We start from the raw sequence: 21,818 nt of genomic DNA on the forward strand, positions 1-21,818 counted from the left end.
AATACTGACTCGTCTAATAAAAAGATACTTGATCTTGAAGTATCAAATAACTGTTGTATGATTGCTCATTGCTGTGTAAAGAGAAGTGGTCAAATAAACCCCCATGGGCCGCTTTCTTCTTCCCGAACACTCCTTTATTCCTCTCTCTCTTTATTTCCTCACTCTCTCTCTGTAGTACCACATTACCCGAGTGATTTCCTCTGGAGGTACACCTGTGAAAGCACGAGCGTGCGGCCCTGCTAGAAAAATATTGCGTTCTATAAAACTTCTCTATAATCGGGCCAGGTGTAATAAATCCAGGATGGAAATATTAAGTGGGGCTGATATTTCCTTGGCCTCTCTCCAGCTCTGCTAGTAAAAACCGGCAGTCAGAATGACCTTAGCGTTAAAGAAATATCATCGTGGCAGGAGGAGGACGGAGACGACAGTCGAATGCTGCTCGTGCGTGTCTGCGATTCTTCAACTGTTACGGAACTGCTTCCCTATCAGTGTTCATTAGATGCCAAATTATGCTAAACAGGGCTGTAAAGGTCTTTAAGAGAGATTGCAATGATCTATGACTTTTAAAGGCATATAGCAAGGACATCTTTCTGTGCAACGCAAACGCTCCTCCAAAGCCTACACGCTTCTACGTAGAACAATGCCACATCAGCCTCCACCTACACAGACCCACACACACACACACTCTGACCCTACATGTGAAAGTACACACACACACAGTGCTACACACACTGGCTTTACGTATAAGGGTATTCAAGCACCCGAAGCATTATAGATAATCTTGTTTCACAGATACGCAGAGCACATTGCCTTTGGGATGCATTTGCTTTTGTAAATGGAGAATTCACCAATCACACTCTTCACAGCTGTAGATCAATAGCCCTTAATTAATCCACATCTAAATGCATAATCAACTCATAACTAGATTTGCATTTCCTGAAGGGAATATCAGCCATTGCAAGGGAACAAATGATTATGTTTCTACAGGTAAGTTCAGGTTTCAGGCTTTTCTCATGGCTGGCCGGATGGTTAAATAGATGCAAGAAAGAAATGACCAATCAGAATTCTGAATGCAAATTGATGCGAGGGAATTGACTAATCAGAATGGATATGCAAATATGATGAGTTTACATTTCTAGACTGAAATTATCAGCAAAACTGTTTGAATTGAGTCATTACACAAAATGGTTTGAGTTGAACTAAGAGCGGAAATTTATGGAGAAGAAACAAAACAAAGAAATAAGAGGAAAGTCAATACAGTGCTCTGAAAACTCACAACGAAACATATGTTTGAAGCCAAATGTGCACATTGTGTTAATGTGCTGAGTTTATGAAGGGGAAAATGTTTTATTGATCAAAGTGGAAGATACAAAAGGGAATATTTTACTCTGCATCATTTTTTTCAATTTGTTGGAGCCTGTGAGTGATGAATGAACATAACATTTTAGTAACCCTCTCTTCAGGGGTCTGAATCGAGCTTGAGATTTATTTGCAAAATATTTACTAATCAACGGCCTTACTATCAATCAGAATCAGAATCAGAACTAGCGGTTTACTATCAATTTGGAGTTTATGAACTCTTAGTTAATAGTGGACAAGTGTTCTCCAATCTAAAGTCTAATCAAATATTTAAATACCTTTAAAACAAGAAGCACATTCATAAGACATGAAATTGTGTAAGATACCATACCTTGATTTCACTTTATTTATTTATTAATATATATATATATATATATATATATATATATATATATATATATATATATATATATATATATATATATATATATATATATATATATATTCATAGCCCTCTATTATATATATATATATATATATATATATATTTATTTATTTATTTAGCAACAAGAAAACAAGAAATTCAGTATTGTTTTCAATAATACATTAATACATTTACTGAAATGATTCCAAAATATATATAGAGAGGATATGTATATACATATCCTCTCTATACATATATTTTGGAATCATTTCATATCATTGTATATCATACTTGGTTAATGTATGCTTAAAACAAGAAAAAGTCAAATAGGAAGTACAAAATGGAAAACTAGTCTTAGAATGTAGTGCAATTTTGTCTAAGTCAGTTTATGAAATGTTATTTACAACATATATTGGGAGAGTGAATGCCTATAGGCTTCCATAAAGATAATAGAGGGCTATGAATAAACAGATAAAGGGAGACATAAAAGAGATACAGTGTGAAGCTCTGTCTCTTTAAACCTCCTGGTCCCTCCTCCTCCCCCCCAGAGCCAGAGAGAGAGCCGTCTTCACTAGCAGGCAAAGCTTGTCCATAAACTCCAGCCTCTTCCCCCTCCATCTGGCAGGAGGGACCAACAGAGAGAGAGAGAGAGAGAGAGAGAGAGAGAGAGAGGGGACCAGAGTGCGAGTATATCCACAGGGTTTAGAATCGGAGGCAAAGGCAGCATCCCTCCCTCAGTCAGAGACTGTCGTCACGGCGACAGGAGGTGTCTGTTCCACGGCCGAGAGACGGAATGTGAGGCGGAATCGGCAGCTAGTGGTTGCCGCAGCAACAAGAGCATCTGAGGACTTCCAGGATTCCATGCAGGAGCAGAGAAGCCAAGGTTCCCGGGGGCTCAAAAAGAGGGGAACGGGGGTCAATCTTTCATCCACCACCTCCTCCCTCGCTCCTACTCCTCCTCCGCTGCTGCTTCACTTTTTCTTTGAAGGACAGCTCTAAATGAACCCTCCTGCTGACAGTGGGCGAGTGTGACTGGACGGACACAGAGAGTGGGACTGTGTGTGGGAACGGCAGAGAGGGACGTGGGATTGATTGGGAGGAAGACGGCGTGTGTGAGAGCGCGCCACAGTCAGTTGATGGTGACTGACGCCGCAACAAAACGAGGAGGATGATCCGAGCCTAGCTGAGCCGAAAACTGTATTCCTGTTGTTCCTCAGGAGGGAGGGAAGGCAAACCTGCACGCACTTTCTACCACTGACCAGGGGAGAGGTGAGAGAGAAAACGAGTGCTAGAGAACCTGTTTTATGAAGTGTATTTCCACAGGGGCTGGTGTGATTCAATTTGGTGAGCGTGTTCATTTGTATCTGTTCTTCTTGGTATCTCATTGTTGTCTGTAATTGATTTTGTGTAGTAAAGCTTGAACACGGTTAAAAGAGAAAATCAAGATATGTGTTTAAGGAAATCGAATGTGGAGGAGAGAAAAAAATGACAGGAAGACAGACGTTACCAGATAAACAGAGAAACTGCTCTCCTTCCCGTCTTTCCAGGTGTTGTCTCTTTCGTCAGTGGTTTGAAGGGTCAAGTTTTCTTCTTTTATTCCCTTCCAATTCTACCTGGAGCAAAATACATGGAATTTACATTCTCTGATAGCTTTTGAAGACTGCCACGCTATTCTAAAAGAGTAACAACTGGATTTCACCCGGTACCAAAGGGAACTGGATTGAGATTCGACTCAGTCTCTATTTCCATATAATGTAATGGGTGAGAAATGTCCCTCTAACCTGGAAGGATGAGCCATTCTGTCTGACACCCCGTGAGGGATTACGTGTGAAACGTTCATCATAACACTTATTGTGAGTGTAGTTGCAATTTTACCAATCACTCTGAAAGCATTATGTTGGTTGAGACACACATGCACAAATGCACAAGGACAAACACACACACACACACACACATACATATACATATATATATATATATATATATATATATGCGCACATACAATCGTCGTGGCTTTTTAGCTGAATTAACATCCTCACTCTCTCTGCTTTTCTTTCAGGTCCAGTTCAAGGAAATACAAAGTTGGAATATTTCACCTTTTAGTTTGACTTTTTTACTCCAAACACACACACACACACACACACACACAAAGACAAAATGTTTTAGATTTCAAACAAAGAAGTAGTTCAGAAAGAAAGGCATCTTTGGGAGTTTCCTTTTTCATCCTGAATTGGATTTTACGAGAGTTCGCAGTGGATCAGTCTCTCATACAAGCCTCCTAGCCATGTCTCCATGGAAGAGAAGAATTCTGCATCATAGACAACTGATTTCCAGCCAAAGTTACCGCTAAGGACACTAAGCACATGCTAGGGTCAAATGAGCCGCGCATCTTGCATATTTTCCTTCTTCATCCTGGAGTTCGGTGTGTATTCTTGGATCTAACAACCTAACTGTCCTTCAATGATTCCAGCACCTTCCGTTCCTTCTGCGTCTGTCCTGAGATGCCCCACCGTACACAGCAAGAGGAGGTTTAACCCCAGACCCAGCGAGGTCTCTCGGCTGCCCAGGCGTATTTAAGATGTTGAACCCTTCCCGTGTGTCCCGAGCCCCAGATCGGATCAGTAGCACTGCGGCTCCAGGAGGCCCCAGACATGGATCGTGGCTCGGCTCGCCCCTGCCCTCAGCGCTCCACACCCCGGCCTGTGAGCAGCCTGTGAAGGATGTCCCAGAGCGGAGCTCCAGCCCGGGAACCCTCTGAGACCCCCAGTCAGAGAGAACAGATCCGCAGCCACATGAAGATGGTGATCGAGCAGCTGGAAGGAATCCTCAAGGAGCTGAAAGATGTGGCGCATGAACTGCGGGAGGTAAGGATCAGGAATCCTTTGCTTGCCTTTAACCTTTGAGGAAAAAGAGTAGGTTCTGTTTGGACTTTAGATGACTGGTTTCTCCAGCAGGAGATAAATAACGAATGTTTTCCAATTTGGGCTGGCATGTTGAAGCAGTACCAGTGTGGTAGGGAGTCATTGTAGCCTCATTACACTAAGAAACCAAAGCGAATGGCGTTAACCTGAGATTTAAACCGTCTTTGAAACTAAAGAGATGATATTAGCTCTTTTATTCAAAGACAATGTAATTTTTTTCCCATGCATGAATCTGTTGTAATGCCAAATGATGGCATGGAAAGATGTACAGAGGTATTCTGCTGAGAAAAATAGAAAGGGAATGCAAAAGTGAGAGGCAGAGAAAAAGGGAAAGAGGTGTGCAAGGTAGGAGTCGAGCTTGGCAATGCAATAGTTATGTAAGCACTTTGTTATCGGCTGGATTCCTACTGTATTCTACCAAGTGCCATGGTTACAAGATGGAAAGATTCCACTGTGTGTGTGTGTGTGTGTGCGCAAGTATGTGTCTGCATCAATGTTACATTTCATAGATTCACGTGCGTTCTTGTGTCTAGGAAAGGTACAGAAATGGGCAAGACATTGGTGAACAGTGAAGAGATTTGCGCATGCATGTTTGGCTTTATATGAAAGAAAATAATGCATTTTTTAGTTTCGCTCCCTCTCCATATGGACATTAAATATTTCAGTTCACTCTGGCAAGCACACTAGTTAAAATTTGCCCTTCCCGAACCATCCGTCATCCTCTCAGCTCCCGGGCACCAGCATCTGTTCCCCTCCAGAATATCCCATCCAGCTAACTTCTCCAGACTGTGTGGCGTAGAACTGGTGGAGGTCAGACTACAGCAGAACTACAACCTTGAGTCTTTCTCTCATGCTCGAACGTGATTGATGATGTGGGAATAATGCTCGCTCTGGCTATTTATAAACACCGGGACTCTGCATAGCCCGGTAAACGGCTCTTCGCCCACACTACATATGGATCGGTCTAAAAATAATGTAAAAAAACTCTGAGACGAGTATGCTTTCAGTGTGAATGCTGACCGGAAAGTGTGTGCTGAAGAATTTGGGTTGGCTTTAGAGCTTTACATTTGGGAGTATTGATGATCAGTCCGGGGGAAGATGTGTAGATGGTGAATGTGGGATAAAATCTTTAATTCATTTGGCTGTTTTAGAGGACTAACTGATGGATGACACTCAGTGCTGAATGATACTTCAGGGATGCACAATAATGGGGTCACATCACACACAATGAGACTGCAGACTCTGCTTGAGTGTGTGTCTGTGTGTGAGAGGTTTTTACTACATTGTAAGGACAGAATGTCTCTCCATAAGGATGGCAAAAGCTGAAGTCACATACATTTTGGGGCTAGTAAGTGGTCCTAAAGAGGAACATGGCTTTGTGAACATCCAATATAACATCTTAATTAACCAACTCAAAAGTAAAAAGGCTTCTCTGAGGGTCAGGGGATAGAAAATAACATTAGCTCTGTATCAAAACACTAGATGTCAATGTCCCCAAACGTGTGTGTGTGTTTGGTATACTGACACATCAGCAAGTAGAGGTAGTTTTGCTCGCAGAAACATTTGCTTTTCTTCCCGTTTGACTGCAATACATCAAAACGATTACAGTTAAGCCATTTCTACCCATTATAGGCCGCAGAGAATTGATGCTCTTTTTGTTTGAGAGCATATGTCTGTATGAGTGTGTGTGTTTGTGTGTGTGCTTGACTATGTGTGTTTCTACCCTTTAACCCTATTTGACTTCAAAGTACTGCAAGTTTGTGCTGAGATGGAAAAGACTTATGTAACTCTACCAGTAACTTACATAAAACGGCATAAACAGCTCTGAATTAGTCATCACTTCAGTCATTCTGCAGGAATTTAGCATCTCACACGAGTCTGAAGTCTTTTCGCATCTCCTCCCATCCGCTCAAACTCAGATTCAACCCTCCAAGCTTTTGCCGCTGCACTTTTTAATTAATGCTAACTGCCGCAGGCTAAGATCATCCTTGCAAACAAACGTTGAGGGAAAAGCTGTCATTCTTTTTCCTCCAATGTTCGAGTAGGAGACATAGTGTAAACAGAAGGAATGGTTTAGGCAACCCTTTGATGATGGGTTGCATTAAAAATAAAGACAGCAATGCATTTAGTCTTTTTGGAGGAAGCAGCACTGTCTCACTCGGTGCACTACATGAAAAAAAGACATGACTGAAAGAAAAAGTTTTCCTAAATTAGAGTTAAGCTTAAATTAGAGCCAGAGTTGACAGCTAGTGATCACCATTTGACATTTTGATAATAGCTAATAACTTTGATAAAAAGGTCATGCGAGTTAGGAGCGCCATGATAGGCAGATGATGACTTAACCTTACTGACCCAATTTAGATGTGATTTCTTCCACAGCATTTTGAACAAAAACTTTTTTATTTACACAATAATCATGCTATTAAATATTAGGTACTGTACACTAAGGTTCTATATTGTAACGTCAAAATATAACAATGAACAATACTTTTGCAGCATTTATTAATCTAGGTCAGTTTTATTTTATCATTTAGATACTATCATAGTTTTTATGAATATTTTGAATAATTGTATTTATTTTTATTTTAGTTACACTTTTAGTAATTTAGTTGTGTGTTCTTGTCATTTTAGTAGTTTTTTTTTATATGAATATTGTATTTCTATTCATTTGACTAAATTAAAATAAGTAACGTTGCTGAAATAGCCAAAATCGTGTATATATATATATATATATATATATATATATATATATATATATATATATATATATATATATATATATATATTAGGTATGTAATGGTATGCAAAAATCACGGTTCGGTACGTACATCGGTTTTAACCCTTTCGAGTCGATTAACGCATATATGCATTTTGAGTCATTTTCTCCTGATAACCCCGAAAAGAACTTAAATTACACTCTCAGTTATAATCGTACAGATAAGGGCAATACATCAATCAAATCTGTAAAGGGTCTAGTTTTTTTTTTTTTTTTTTTTTTGGATACAGACATAATAACAAAAAACCTTTGTGCACTTATAAAATAAAGATAACAAACAAGTTGCGCTGTCTGCAGTATTTGTCTCCGCTGATCGTCATGTACAAACACGTCATTAAAATGAACTGTAACTCCGTGAATGCTCAATGAAGAGACATAAGAGAGATATCTATAGAAAGCCTGAAATGTCTACTTTTAAACTAAACAAGTGCTCCCAAAAACGTTATTGCGTTAGACCGATGGGAATTGAGAGCAAAGGTCTGTTTAAATGCCGACGGGAGCTGCGTTTGAATTACAATCGTTAGTTGTAGTGATGTTCACACTCGCGTGATGCCTTTTGAAAACCTTAGGCTGGTGACACACTAGCATATTGCACCTGTCAAACATAGTCTATTTTGCTGTCAATACTGTTGAGGGTGTCCTTTATCAGGATGCATTATATTTATGCTCAACATGAAGTATAGATATTGATATTAGTATAGTGTGTCACCGGCCTAAGGATCAGCTGCAGGGCGGGATTTGCGCTGAACGTGGAGACTTCCGCCACTTAATATGTTTGTTTGTAAACACGAAAATGTACCTTGGTTCCACACACAAAATATTGCATCCAGTTGAATAGAATAAAAATGTTATGCATTATAAATGATGTATTGTACAATTCAAAACGTTTTCTAAATGAACATTATCAACAATGTAATACTGTATATTTACGCTAACATACTGTTAATATGTGATATAATTTTTATTTCATTCATCTGTAATTGTTAAAGTTAAACTTAGAGCAATCTATATGTTTTATTTCATTATTTATTTCTGCATTAAAGCAATATATTATCTTTGAATCAATTTGAATAGGTGTGCCAACTCGGGTACTTACCTTGATGAATTTAATGCACTTACTAGTATCCTCATCCAGGCTTTTAACTGCAAATCAGCAGGTTTGATCCCACTTAGAGGTGATCCATTAACTACAGACACTGCTTCTGTTCTACCATCGTGTACTTGAGCAGACCACTTAACCCATCGCTGCTCCAAAGGGACTCATTGAAACTGCCCTACTGTAAATTGATTTGGATTAAACTATCTATATGTATTAAGCACACTATATTATTCATAATATTGTCATAAGATCTCACTCTACATGCACATGCATTTCTACTGGCCTTTGTTTAAGAGTAGCATTATCATGATGACTGAAACAGACAGCGGTCCCCCTGGAGTCAGCTAGTAGTTGCACTGAATTTGATCAATATATTTCATTAATGAGTCGATTCGCTGCCACTGTCCTCAGTGAGCCGATTGGCTCTGAATTCTCTCTGGTGCTAAGCGCAACATGCAAAAACCATCGATAACATAAACACTCCCATTACGGTTAAACACCCCTGATGCATAACAGGCCCACAAAAGATGTCTATGGATTGTCAGAAAATACAAGTGCTTGAAATTAAGTGTCAGAAGAGATTGAAAAAAGTGTCATTCTTTCCAGGGAAGAGAGAGAGCAAGTAGACGGAGACAGAAAGACACAATACGGAGTGGAGACTGTGTCTCACAGCATGTAATGAGAGGGACGAGTGTCATTTGGACAAAGAGTACTTATCTTTGCTCCAGTGCAGCGTCTGCAGCTCGGTTAAGTGTCTGTGCCTGAGCTCAGTAATTTGAGAGATTGGTTTATCACACAGAAGCAGAGGGAGCGATGCAATGGCAAACATGGCTTTCTGAAAGTTGAGATTTCAGACCAAATGCTCGGCCTCTTCTAATGTCCTCACTCAAATAATAATGAGACGACTCATTAAAGGAATAATTTGCCCCAAAATGGACATGCTGCCATTGTTCATGCACACCAACGTCGTTCAAAACTCGTACAATATTCGTTCTTATTTTGAAACACAAAAAAAGGGATTTTAAGGAATGCACTGTTTTTCCATCTTAAGCAATTATAATGAATTTGGACTGTAACTTTCATGTATCAAAAAGGATGCAGAAGCACCAGATATAATCCATAATTTCCAACATTTTCCTAGACAGATGATTACAGCATTTCACCAGGTTTGTAATGAGAAGCGTTCGTAAACCTGCTCTCAGAGGCTTTCCAGCAGTTTTCCACCAAAATGAAAGGTTGTGTTTTGATTGATGTAAGGGTGAATAAATTATGACATGTTTAAATGAATTATTCCTTCCAACATGATTAGGTTGCATATATGCATCACATTAGTGTCCCCAACAGATGCAACAGTCAGGTTGGATCCTCGTAGAGATCTATAGCACTTTTAAGGCACAGTCAGCAAATTACTTCACTGAACCTTCCCTTCATACAAAGCCTGTACAGTTGAAAAGTGGCTTTACAGTAACAGTACGTCAGCAGTTAAAGTCAAAACTCATTTCACTTTTCTAATCTGACAGATATATGAAGCAGGATATTTAACGTGAGAAGATGTAGGATTGTATCCGTCTGGAATCAATTGTGAAATGTTGCATAACAAGCAGTATTTCTGATGTCAGCTGAAATTGAAAGTCAGTTCAGACAGAATTAGTTATTATTTTTTGATAAAAGATCATATGTTTGATAAAGTAAATAGAGTCTGTGTTCATTTTGTTTGAATGCAATACATAAATAAGAGGAAAGTCCCAGCAGAACAAAACTCAAGAAGTGCAGAAACATGTAGTTGTAACGTTAAGAAGCTGCTGTATTTCTTTCTTGACTCTTAAAAATAACTTTTGCTATTTAGCAACATTATATTACATTATATTATATATAACTAAAACTGAAACTATGACACATTAATTAAAATGAAATATATAAAATTAAAAATATGAAAAAAATTATCATTTTATTTTATCTAGTTGATAAGGGAGTGTCCGTCTGTTTTAATTTAACATGAAATATTAACATAACTTAAACTAAATAAATTAAAACTTAATACAAATATAGATGGATGCAAGGATGAATGACAACTACAGTGAAAATCATAAGTCAAGTCAAGTCACTTTTATTTATATAGTGCTTTAAACAAAATACATTACATTCCTAACATTCATTAGGAAAACAGTGTGTCAACAATGCAAAATGATAGTTAAAGGCAGTTCATGTCATTTATTTGCAATCAAGTCAATGATATCGCTGTAGATGAGGTGACCCTAACTAAGCAAGCCAGAGGCGACAGTGGCAAGGAACCGAAACTCCATCGGTGACAGAATGGAGAAAAAAACCTTGGGAGAAACCAGGCTCAGTTGGGGTTAGTTCTCCTCTGACCAGACGAAACCAGTAGTTTAATTCCAGGCTGCAGCAAAGTCAGATTGTGCAGAAGAATCATCTGTCCTATAATTAACACCTCTGTTTTTTCAGAATTTAGCAGTAAGAAATCCAGTCCCGTCATCCAGATTTTTATATTGACTATGCATTCCATTGGTTTTTCAAATTGGTGTGTTTCACCGCGCCGCGAAGAAATATAGAGCTGAGTATCATCAGCATAACAGTGAAAGCTAACACCATGTTTCTTGATGATATCTCCCAAGGGTAACATATAAAGCATGAAGAGTAGCGGCCCTAGTACTGAGCCTTGAGGTACTCCATACTGCACTTGTGATCGATATGATACATCTTCATTCACTGCTACGAACTGATGGCGGTCATATAAGTACGATTTAAACCATGCTAATGCACTTCCACTGATGCCAACAAAGTGTTCTATGTAAAAGAATGTTGTGGTCAATTGTGTGAAACGCAGCACTAAGATCCAATAAAACTAATAGAGAGATACACCCACGATCAGATGATAAGAGCAGATCATTTGTAACTCTAAGGAGAGCAGTCTCAGTACTATGATACGGTCTAAATCCTGACTGGAAATCCTCACAGATACCATTTATCTCTAAGAAGGAATATAATTGTGAGGATACCACCTTTTCTAGTATCTTGGACAGAAAAGGGAGATTCGAGATTGGTCTATAATGAATTAGTTCTTTGGGGTCAAGTTGTGTTTTTTTTTTTTTTTTATGAGAGGCTTAATAACTGCCAGTTTGAAGGTTTTGGGGACATATCCTAATGACAATGAGGAATTAATAATAGTCAGAAGAGGACCTATGACTTCTGGAAGCACCTCTTTTAGGAGCTTAGAAAGTATAGGGTTTAACATACATGTTTTTGGTTTAGATGATTTAAGAAGTTTATACTATGAGTTACACAACAGAATATAAAGATGAAATCGTCTTTACTATAATGGCATATCATTGATTGTGAAAATAACACTGATTTAGTCATATTAAAAAAAGACTTTGACATCTTTAACTTCAGTAAAAGTAGTATATTTAGAAGCACATTTTTAGCATCACATTTTATTGTGTTCTGGCGAGGAATAACAGCATTAGACGGAGCGAGAGAGAGACAGAGAGAGAGAGAGACAGAGATACAGATAGAGACAGAGACAGAGACAGAGAGAGAGAGAGACAGGGAGACAGATAGAGACAGAGAGAGAGAGAGAGACAGTAGCAGATGATGAAGACAGCGTCTCACTCTCACAGACAGACAGAAAGGGTGTCACAGGATCAGTCGGGTCATGAAGGAAACCACAGGGGGCTTAAACCCCGAATCAAAGGCTGCCGCTCTCTCACTGGGACTGTTTACTCTGTCTGCCCCGACACAGCTTCCTTCTGACAGGACTGGATCCACTGGAGGCGCTGCGGATTCCTTCATGCAGATTCATCAGATCCAACAGTAGCCAAAATTAGAAATTTTAAGAACTCAATTTAGATTCAATTTTCAACCCAATTCAAAATTGGATGTTGTTGGTCACAGACCAAGATTTCATTAGTTGACAGCACAACGAAAGATAATTGAATACCCAAACTTGCTCTTTAAAGTTTTTGCTCAGATGTTTCTTAGCAGCAGGGGAAGTTGTGGCCTAGTGGTAAGAGAGTTTGTCTACTAACCCTAGGGTTGTGGATTTGAGTCTTTGGCCTTCAACACTATGACTTAGGTGCCCTTGAGCAAGGCACCGAACCCCCAACTGCTCCCCGGGAAGCATAATAAATATTCACAGTAGATAAACATGTTTTATTTTAATCGCGATTAATCGTTGGACAGCACTGTTTTATTTAATTTCTTTTTTCAGTTCACAGTAAATGCTGCTTCTTACCATCTCAGCTCAAGGTTCACTATACTTATATTCACATAAATGTCAGAAACGAAAGCTTCCGGCCAAACCCTGACTCTGTCCGTCCGTCTTACTTCACTGTCTTTCAAAGACCCATTTCCATTTTCTCTTGATCTCATTTCCTTCGCTCAAATTAATTTCTTAAATTAATGAGTGCCACCTTCGGAACGGGTGCATCAGCCAGTCTTCAGAGAGAGATAATGTTGCGCTCGATAGCGTCAGCTTGTGGGATGACGAAGCAATGACTTATTATCAGAGTCTGATTTCAACAGCTCCTTTGGAAAGGAGTTTGGGTGAGAAGTGACCAGCGAGCCGACCGGGAGCTACCAGACGCTGTGAGCTTCCAGCTTCATCACACACTTCTCCAGACTGCCTCATCATGCCACTTTGGCTCACACCAAATCCTCCATCTCTATGAGATTTCAGTTGTGTTCAACAGAATAGTTCACCTAAAAAAATGTAAATTGTGTCATTATTTACACTCATGTCGATTTCAATCCTGTGTGCACTACTTCTTTTCAGCAAAACACAAAAGTAGAACATGCTGAAGAGACAAAAGCACAAAACTAACAAAAATGGCAATAAAGCGGTGCCACATAAGAAATACATTATCTGTAAATGCTAAAATATAAACGAATAAATAACAATTCATTTGTATTTATTTATATATATCACTTTGTTCGCAGAGCAACAACACCATTAAATCCAAAAGCTAAAATAATAATAATAATTTGAACTAATTTATAGTTCAAAAATGCAAGTATTTTAACAGAATTAATAATAAATAAAAATAAAATAATTTTATAAAGTTTTGCTTTTATATCCTCCTGAAGTGGGCATCATTGTAAGGACCTCACTGTAACCTCAATTATACACTGAACATTTTGCTTGTTTTTAAAGAAAATAACTGTTTGTGGTACAGTCACCATTCTGACACAAATTATTTCGATTAACATAACTTGTATTGAACCTTCAGAATTTTTATGGCACTTTTATTGTGTTTTTGACTTTTTTTGGAGCTTCATAGTCGCTGCTCATTGACCTGTGGCTTTGAAACGACATGAAGGTGACTAAATAATGGCATCATTTTTATTTGTTACATTCACAGTGATGTTTGTTGTGAAATTATGTAAACCTTTCCCAAAGATTCCAGGGTTTATTTTCTCAGACTCTTATTTTACCTGAGTACTTATACAAATATACCTGCAAAATCTGCCAGCATCTCTGGAGCTTCAGCTTTTGCTTTATTGAAAAGGACATACATATCTGTTCGTGGAGAGAATAGCAGTGTAACATGCACTGAGGAAGCATCTTTCTGCTATGAATTAAACCACTGGGCTGAATCTAATGGGGTGAGAAGTGGCAGACTGACTCTGTACATGGGCTAATTCTTTTCCAAGCATGCTTAGCAAACAGAGACGAACAAATGCTTTTATCAGCCTTAACTACAACAGGGACTGAATGCATAATGGGATCCAGAGAGCAAACACGTTTTTTCAGACCATGATCCCTGAGCGTCCATCACGTACGATGACTTGCTGTAAGAAGTGATGTCCTTGAAAATAACACACATTCTTGAAACAAGTGCGGCTGAACAGCATTCATCTCAGCACTGCGATATTACAGTGTGACCCAGTTTGCAATGATCTCATAATGTAGCTGCTGATAGAATGAACTGAAACAGCCAGAGCTTAAGCAGCAGGGCTCAGGCAGCCTTTAACCTTTAAAACCTCTCAGTCGGCTGTTACAGTCTTTTATTACATCTGTGCGCATGGAACAAGGTGGACGAGATCAATGTGCGCTACATGGATGTTTTGGACATGTTTGTGGTCATAGGAGGTTGAATCATTAAACAGTAGGTTTCCATATAAAACAATGCAGTTTTGCATCATTTGTTCTGTAGAAACCTCATCAGAATCAGCTCTCACACACTGCTCGCGGTGGCTCTTACTATACCTGTAACAAATCGCTGCTAGCGTCACCTTGTTCGGCGCGGATGGCTGTGCTGGCCAGCTGGCACTGTATGCATGACTGGCACCCTTCCCTGTCCCCGTCCCTGTCCCGTCCGTCTCCGTCCTGCTCTTGTTCCTGTCACTGTCTCTGGATCACAGGTGTCAGCTTCAGGCAGAGCGTGATGAAAGAGATGCTGACCAGAGCCGAGATTAATTATTCAAGCTGCACCATGGCATGCAGAGCACAGAGCGGAAAAATACCCCCAACTATTAGACTTTCTGCTTAGAAATGTTCCGGAAAGATGAGTTTAAAGGTCCCGTTTTTTGCGCTTTTTTGAAGCTTTGGTTGTGTTTACAGTGTGCAATATAACATGTGTTCATGTCTCGCGTGTGAAAAAATACGTAACGAGTTATGATTGGGCCAGCGGTTCCTGAGTTGTGATTGGACAGCAGCTGAGCGCACGCTTCCCTCCTGGTAACTCGAATGGACTTGTTTTGGACTAGTTTTGAGAAGCAAGTGTGCAGGAAAATGTGCTGGAGATGTACTTCTAATCACAGGAGCGTTTTTACTGACGAGATGCACATGGAAATCGCATTCGTTTTTTTTGCACAGCCCTAACATCTAGCTAACAAAGCTAAACAGCGTTGCCCTTTGTGTAATAAGTTACAGAAACTGTTAAACGCACCAACTTAAATAATAAAATACACTTACCGGTTGTGGTCCATAAACAACGCCTTCTCCAGACAAAGAGGGAACTGCTCCATCTTTCAAGAATAATCTTTGTGTGAATCCAGCATTAAACTGATTGAGATTGAAGAAGCTGTCCTCAGCAAAATGTGCTGCACATAGTTTTACATGTGGATTATAATTTTCGGGAACCGAGTTAAACATAAATTGTAATCATTAATCTCCAAAGTACAGCGTCCCTGGGAAGCCCAAACAATTGTGGTATTCTGTGAAGTACAGTATTTTACAGTAATAAGCACAAAACTTTGATCTGAGTGGTCAGGTTTCATTTGATTGTGCTTTTAATAACTATAACAATTACAAAACAAAAAACAATGCAAAACAATATTGCCTTTGTGTTGCTATTTTTATTCCACGTTAATTAAAATAAACAAAAAATACAAAAATTTTGATAATAATTATAAAACCAAAAGGAATGAGGTTAACAAAAAAAAAATCATTAAGATCATTAGGCGATTGTAAATGTAAAATTGTTTATTAAAGAAAGTACATTATTCTACAATAAAAAGCAGAAAATGTTGATTTGAGTAATCAGATTTGATTTTTTTTATTTTTACAGCTATTAAAATTGCAAATAAAACTATCAAAACAAAAACTACGCTCTTGTGTTGCAATTTTTTATGTACTATTTTCTATTTTGTATTTAAACTGAAAAAAAAGACAATTACAGTAAAATGTCATTATCATTAATTATAAAGAAAAACTAAATTGATACGGCTAAATAAAAAAAAAAAATCGATTCATTGAGTGAATTTTTTAATGTGATAATAAATGTAAAATTGTTTATTGCTTAATTACAGTATTTTATAATAAAAAGTAGAAAACTTTGACTTGAGAAGTCAGATTGAATTTTTACAAAAATAAAAATTGGATAAGATTAAAGAATAGAAAGAAGTTAGTTAGGTGAATGAAAATGTTAATTATAATAAATGCATAAATAAAAGTTTGTTGAGTGATAAAGTACAGTATTTAACAATAAAAACAGAAAATGTTGATTTGAGGGAATTCAATGTATTTATTTATGTTTTACTGCAATCAAAATAGCTAAACAAAAACTGTGACTGAAAATGAAAATATATATGATAATAAATGCATAATTGTAAAACTTTTTTTTGGTAAAGACACATAGTCGATCCCTTCTGCTGTGCGTATGAACTGAGCAACACTCAATCATAAAATGAAAGGAAATAAATAGCCTTTAAAATATGTCAGCAGTAAATATTGCTAAACATCACCACCTGCTCTGGCTAGTGCTGACATCTGTGTTTAAGCGGATGAGTTTTTCTCTAATGTGTGCAGTCGTGTTACTCTCAGGTGCAGCAGCTTCCTGTAAAGAAACGCTTCTGTCCTCGACTCAACCGTGAGTCATCAGACGCAGATCAGGCAGCGCTCTGACAGCATGCTACGTTACTGAAAATCAGACAGATTCCTTCCTGAACATAGCTGTCAAACGTCCTGTGAGGCTGATAATTACACAATGGGGAAAATTTTTTAATAAAAGTAATAATAATAATAAAAAAGAAAAACATCTGTCCAAAGTCAGTCCTGCAGCCAGTGTTTCAGCAAGTGCAGTCTGAATATAGGCAAGCCAATATGCACTATTATTATTATTATTATTATTATTATTATTATTATTATGAAAACTACTGTAATCTTCAGGAACAGAAAGTCGGTTAACAAGATTTGTAGACTAGCCTCTAAATGTGATGTTTATTAGGCCAATAAAGCACAAACTATGTATAATTATTGGCTTTTCGATGGTCATAACTTTTTTGACCATCAAAAAAACATTTTCTGTTTTTATAGTTTTTGTTATATAATGCAATAATTTAATTATTTTTATTTTACATTCGAGTAAAATAAATACTTCAAAAACACAGGGCACTGTAGTTACTGTAGATGCTTATTTTTACTGATCTTTTCTTTTCTTTTTTTCTTTTTGGATGTGTTATTTTATATTTAACTACATTCAATGATACTTAGATATTTTTAATTAAATACAATAATATTTACATTATTGATTCAGAATGATTCAGTCATTTTATATATGTTTTTTAATTTAATGCAATAGTATTAAGGTTTTTCTTTTATTACATGCAATCATAGATAGTTTGTTTAATTAAATGCAATAATATTTAGATTGTTTTATTATTATTATTAAATGCAATAATATTTAGATTTTTGTATTATTATTAAATGTAATAATATTTAGATAAGTTTTTAATTAAATGCAATTATATTTATCTCAAATACAGCTAAAGCCACTGGTAGATTGAAGCGATGCCAGCAAACCAGCCGCCGTCTCATTAATTGCTATAAATGCATCCCCTTTGACCCTTTGGTCTGTCTGTTATTCTGTATGCATGTCACTCGTCCAGAGGCAATTAAACGACTAATGGGCAAAGCCACTAATTCCGGAGCTCGTTTGACTAAAAGCCTGTGCCGTGACAAAAATAAATGGCAGATGACCGTGACCTTCGACTGAAAAACCAAGGTCGAACATTAGTAGTTTTAGGGAGCTGAATAGACAAAAATCATTTCTGTTATTATTTTTATACCTTTTAAAAGTTATATCAGTTAAGATTTTGTATAATCTATTACAAAAAAACAAAAATAAAAATTGAAATCTGTTCTAAATCAGATCCGTTAACTTATTCAGTTTAACAAAAGCTCTGATGTTCTTGTTTACAATAATAATAATAATAATAATAATAATAATAATAATAATAATAATAATAATAATAATAATAATAATAATAATAATAATATATTTAAAATATTATTGCCATTATTCATAATTAATAACAATCATATTAATTAATATATTTCTGTTTTATACAAATTATTATAATTCTCATAATTCTTGGTAATGACAATAATTATAGTAATTTTAATTATTAGTACAATAATAATAATAAAAAAAATAATGCTACTTTTATTTTTTATTGCTGTTATTAACAAATAATAACATAATTATATGTATTATTATATTCCTGTTTTATACCCATATTTATTAGTAGTTATATTATTATTATTTATTTATAGACATTATTTATAGACATTGTTATTATTATTATTATTATTATTATTATTATTATTATTATTATTATTATTATTATTAAATAAATATTACAATTTTACTTTGGGTAGTAGTAGTATATTAACATTAGAATAATTATTAGTATTTTGTAAGTAAATAATAATAATAATAATAATAATAATAATAATAATAATAATAATAATAATAATGATAATAATAATAATAATAATAAACAGTACAATATGTGATCAGACACCAATCTTCAATGGACTAAAACTTTCATCACAACAAAAACAACATATTTTTCTCTGAAGTAATTGTTTATACAGTAGCTGCTGTGTATTCATCATTAATAGTTCTGGTGTGTAAACCGCTGTAAAGCCAGTAATGATCACTAACTTTCAGCCTTATTAAAATATGAGCTTTCTTGCTGTTTGTCAGTAATGCGTGTGAACTTTGAAAACATGAGTAAGGAACGCCGCTCACTGTAAAGCTGATTTCAGCATCTAGAACCTGATCTTGTGCAGAACTAATGTACTCCTGCGTCTTGTGTTGTGCTCACATTTAATGATTAATGAATGTGTGCCTTAATAATCTTTGCTGTATGCCACAACATTATCTCACCTGACAGCTATGTAAATTACAGAAAGTCTTGCTACAAATCAGTCCAAAAATATGACTGTCTTCTCATCTGCTCTCTGTGCTGAAACAGAAAACTCTCGCTGCAGTGCAGAAACGCTCTAGAAATGTCAGCACTGACTACTGTCTGAGGTTTGCTCCCCTCAGTTTTTCATTTGTTTTAGGTAGCATGCACACGCTACAGCCTCATTAGCAAGCTGTGATTGCTGGCTCATTGTGGCCTGAGATGTGTTCATCTTTGGAAGACTGGATTTGTTTGTGTTCTTGACGAACAGTTGCAGCAATCGTGCTGATGTTTCTTTTGATCTTCCTGTTTCTCAGAGCTTGAAGCTTTAGTCAATGTACTGCTCTTATTTAGCTCGGGCTGATGCTAGTTCAGAAAGCTGATGAGATGAGAAACCAAAGCCATCATCAGCTCTCAGAGATAAACGCCGCTGAGATCGGACCAATCACGCTCTGCTCTTTCCTGAAGAAATCATAAGAAACTGTTCACTGCATTCAGAATGATCAGGGCTGTCAACAGAGTCGAAATCTGCCCTATTATTATTATTATTATTATTATTATTATTATTATTATTATTGTGAAAATTACTGTAATGTTCAGGAACAGAAAGTGGGTAAACGATATTTGTAGACTAGCCTCTAAATGTGCTGCTTATTAGGCCAATAAAGCACAAACAATTTGCTTTTGCTGTATTTTTAGTTATATAATGAAATCATTTAAGTATTTTTATTTTGCATTTCAGTAAAATAAATACAAAGACAGTACACTGTAGTTAGATTTATAGCTTATTTTTACAGATTGTTTTTTTTTTCTTTATGCATTTGTTAAATATTTAAGATTTAATTGCATGCGATAATATTTAGATTTTTTTATTAAATGAATTAATATTAAGAATTTTTTATTAAATGCAATTATATCAGGATATATATATTTTATGGCATGCAATAATATTTTGATATTTTATTTAATTTGTTTAATTAATATTTAGACATGTTTTTAATTCAGTGTAATTATATTTAGCTCAAATAAAGCCGCTGGTAGATTGAAACGACGCCAGCAAGTTATTCTTTATGCACTGTTATTATTTTCTTTTATTGAATATTTATTTATAAAAATTGTGCTCTATTAAAAGGTGAGGAGCATTTTTCTGAAAGTCACTATACTATATTACACATGAATTTATATATATATATATATTTTTTTTTTTTTTTCTTAATCCGCTGGCTTCATTATTTAGTTTATGTTAATGTATATATTTGATATATTTAGTTAAACTTTCAAATCTTAATTTTTTTTTATTTATTTATTTTTTTTTCACAATCGATTTTCTCCCGAACATCCTCTTTCTTGAAAACTTGAGTCTTTAACACACGTTAACAGTTCAGCACCGTATTAACACACTGGTGTATTTATAGTCTCCTGTCTTGCTCTTCTTAAACAGGGATCATGTATTTCCTCTCATCCAGTTACAGTAAACAAGGCCATTATATCTGAGCGGTTTAATTTAGTGAGTGTTTGTGTCCCTGGTCTGTCCGCTCAGGAGAAATCATCCCCGCAGGAGCACCAGGCTCTTTCTGAGCTGTCACAAACACAGACACATTTAGTTTTCCTCTGCCGGAGGCATCAATTAGTGCTGAGCAGAAAAGTGCTGGAGACACATCCACAACACGCTGGTGTTCAGAACGACCGCGAGACCGGTTTACGGCCAGCTGAAGCACGTATGAAAGACTCGCAGATGAACATTGTAATGAAGTAGCACAGCAGCTACAGATTCACTGCATCCAACTGGACCAAATAATGCACACATCATATAAAGAAACAGTAGTAATGATATACATTATTGTTAAACTGATTTAATAATAAGTTAATTTGAACCAATCTTACATACATATGTAATAGTTCTTTACACATTCAGTGTTCCTGTAGCTCAATTGGTAGAGTATAGAGTATACTCACACGGTATAAATGAGTTTGAAAATATGCAGCTGTCATTATATATGGACGGAGGCCTGCATTTCTCTCCTGTCTCTAGTAATAAAACATAGCTAAAGCACTAAAACGATAATAAAGACAATCAGACATTGCGGCACACATCCATTTGTCATTGTTGGCCAACCGAAGCAGCTGATTGGCTCCCGGAGCTCGACTGACACCTCGCCGCTAATGCTGCAAGATTTGATTGACAGGTGGCAATATCGGCCAGCAGCGTCCTCAAGGTTGCTTTGACTTTGAGTGTGTGGTGTGCTGGATATTTACGGGGGGGTCAGAATGAGGTGTCGCTCCGGGGAAGTGCGTCTGTATGACGCAATCACAACTAGGAATCATGCAATTAGGTAGACACAAGTTATTCCTCTAATTTTTCACCAAAACCTGTATGTGCGCTTAATGAATATGGATGGCTTGCTGGAAAACATCACCCACCTCAGCCTCCAAAGTGGTTTTCCTGCCACAGAACAATATTGTTGTTTTTCCATTACAGAGAGAGAAAACAGTTTTGAGCGACAGTCACCGAAGCTAAAGCTTTTTGTAAATGACAAGACTTTTCTCGCCCACATAAAACAAGCAAACCGAATCAATATGAGCTGCTATTCCATTCACAAAGAAACTCTTTTATGGAAACCTTGGGCGAGCAAAGGCTATAGTATT

At 36.7% G+C, this 21,818-nt stretch overlaps 1 protein-coding gene across 2 annotated transcripts in view; it reads left to right on the top strand.

Moving 5' to 3' along the window:
* The first annotated feature begins 2,288 nt into the window (after positions 1-2,288).
* insyn1 (inhibitory synaptic factor 1) overlaps positions 2,289-21,818 on the top strand; it is a 62,752-nt gene continuing 43,222 nt past the window's right edge. The window contains exons 1-3 of one of the 2 annotated variants that reach the window (XM_052530812.1): positions 2,289-2,992; positions 3,271-3,576; positions 3,783-4,587. In XM_052530812.1, the coding sequence (XP_052386772.1) occupies positions 4,444-4,587 (144 nt within the window). In that variant the 5' untranslated portion in view covers positions 2,289-2,992; positions 3,271-3,576; positions 3,783-4,443. The remainder of the gene's footprint in view (positions 2,993-3,270; positions 3,577-3,782; positions 4,588-21,818) is intronic. The other variant, XM_052530813.1, reaches the window with a different exon arrangement.

Source organism: Carassius gibelio, chromosome A18, assembly GCF_023724105.1.
Source record: "Carassius gibelio isolate Cgi1373 ecotype wild population from Czech Republic chromosome A18, carGib1.2-hapl.c, whole genome shotgun sequence".
NCBI lineage: Eukaryota > Metazoa > Chordata > Actinopteri > Cypriniformes > Cyprinidae > Carassius > Carassius gibelio.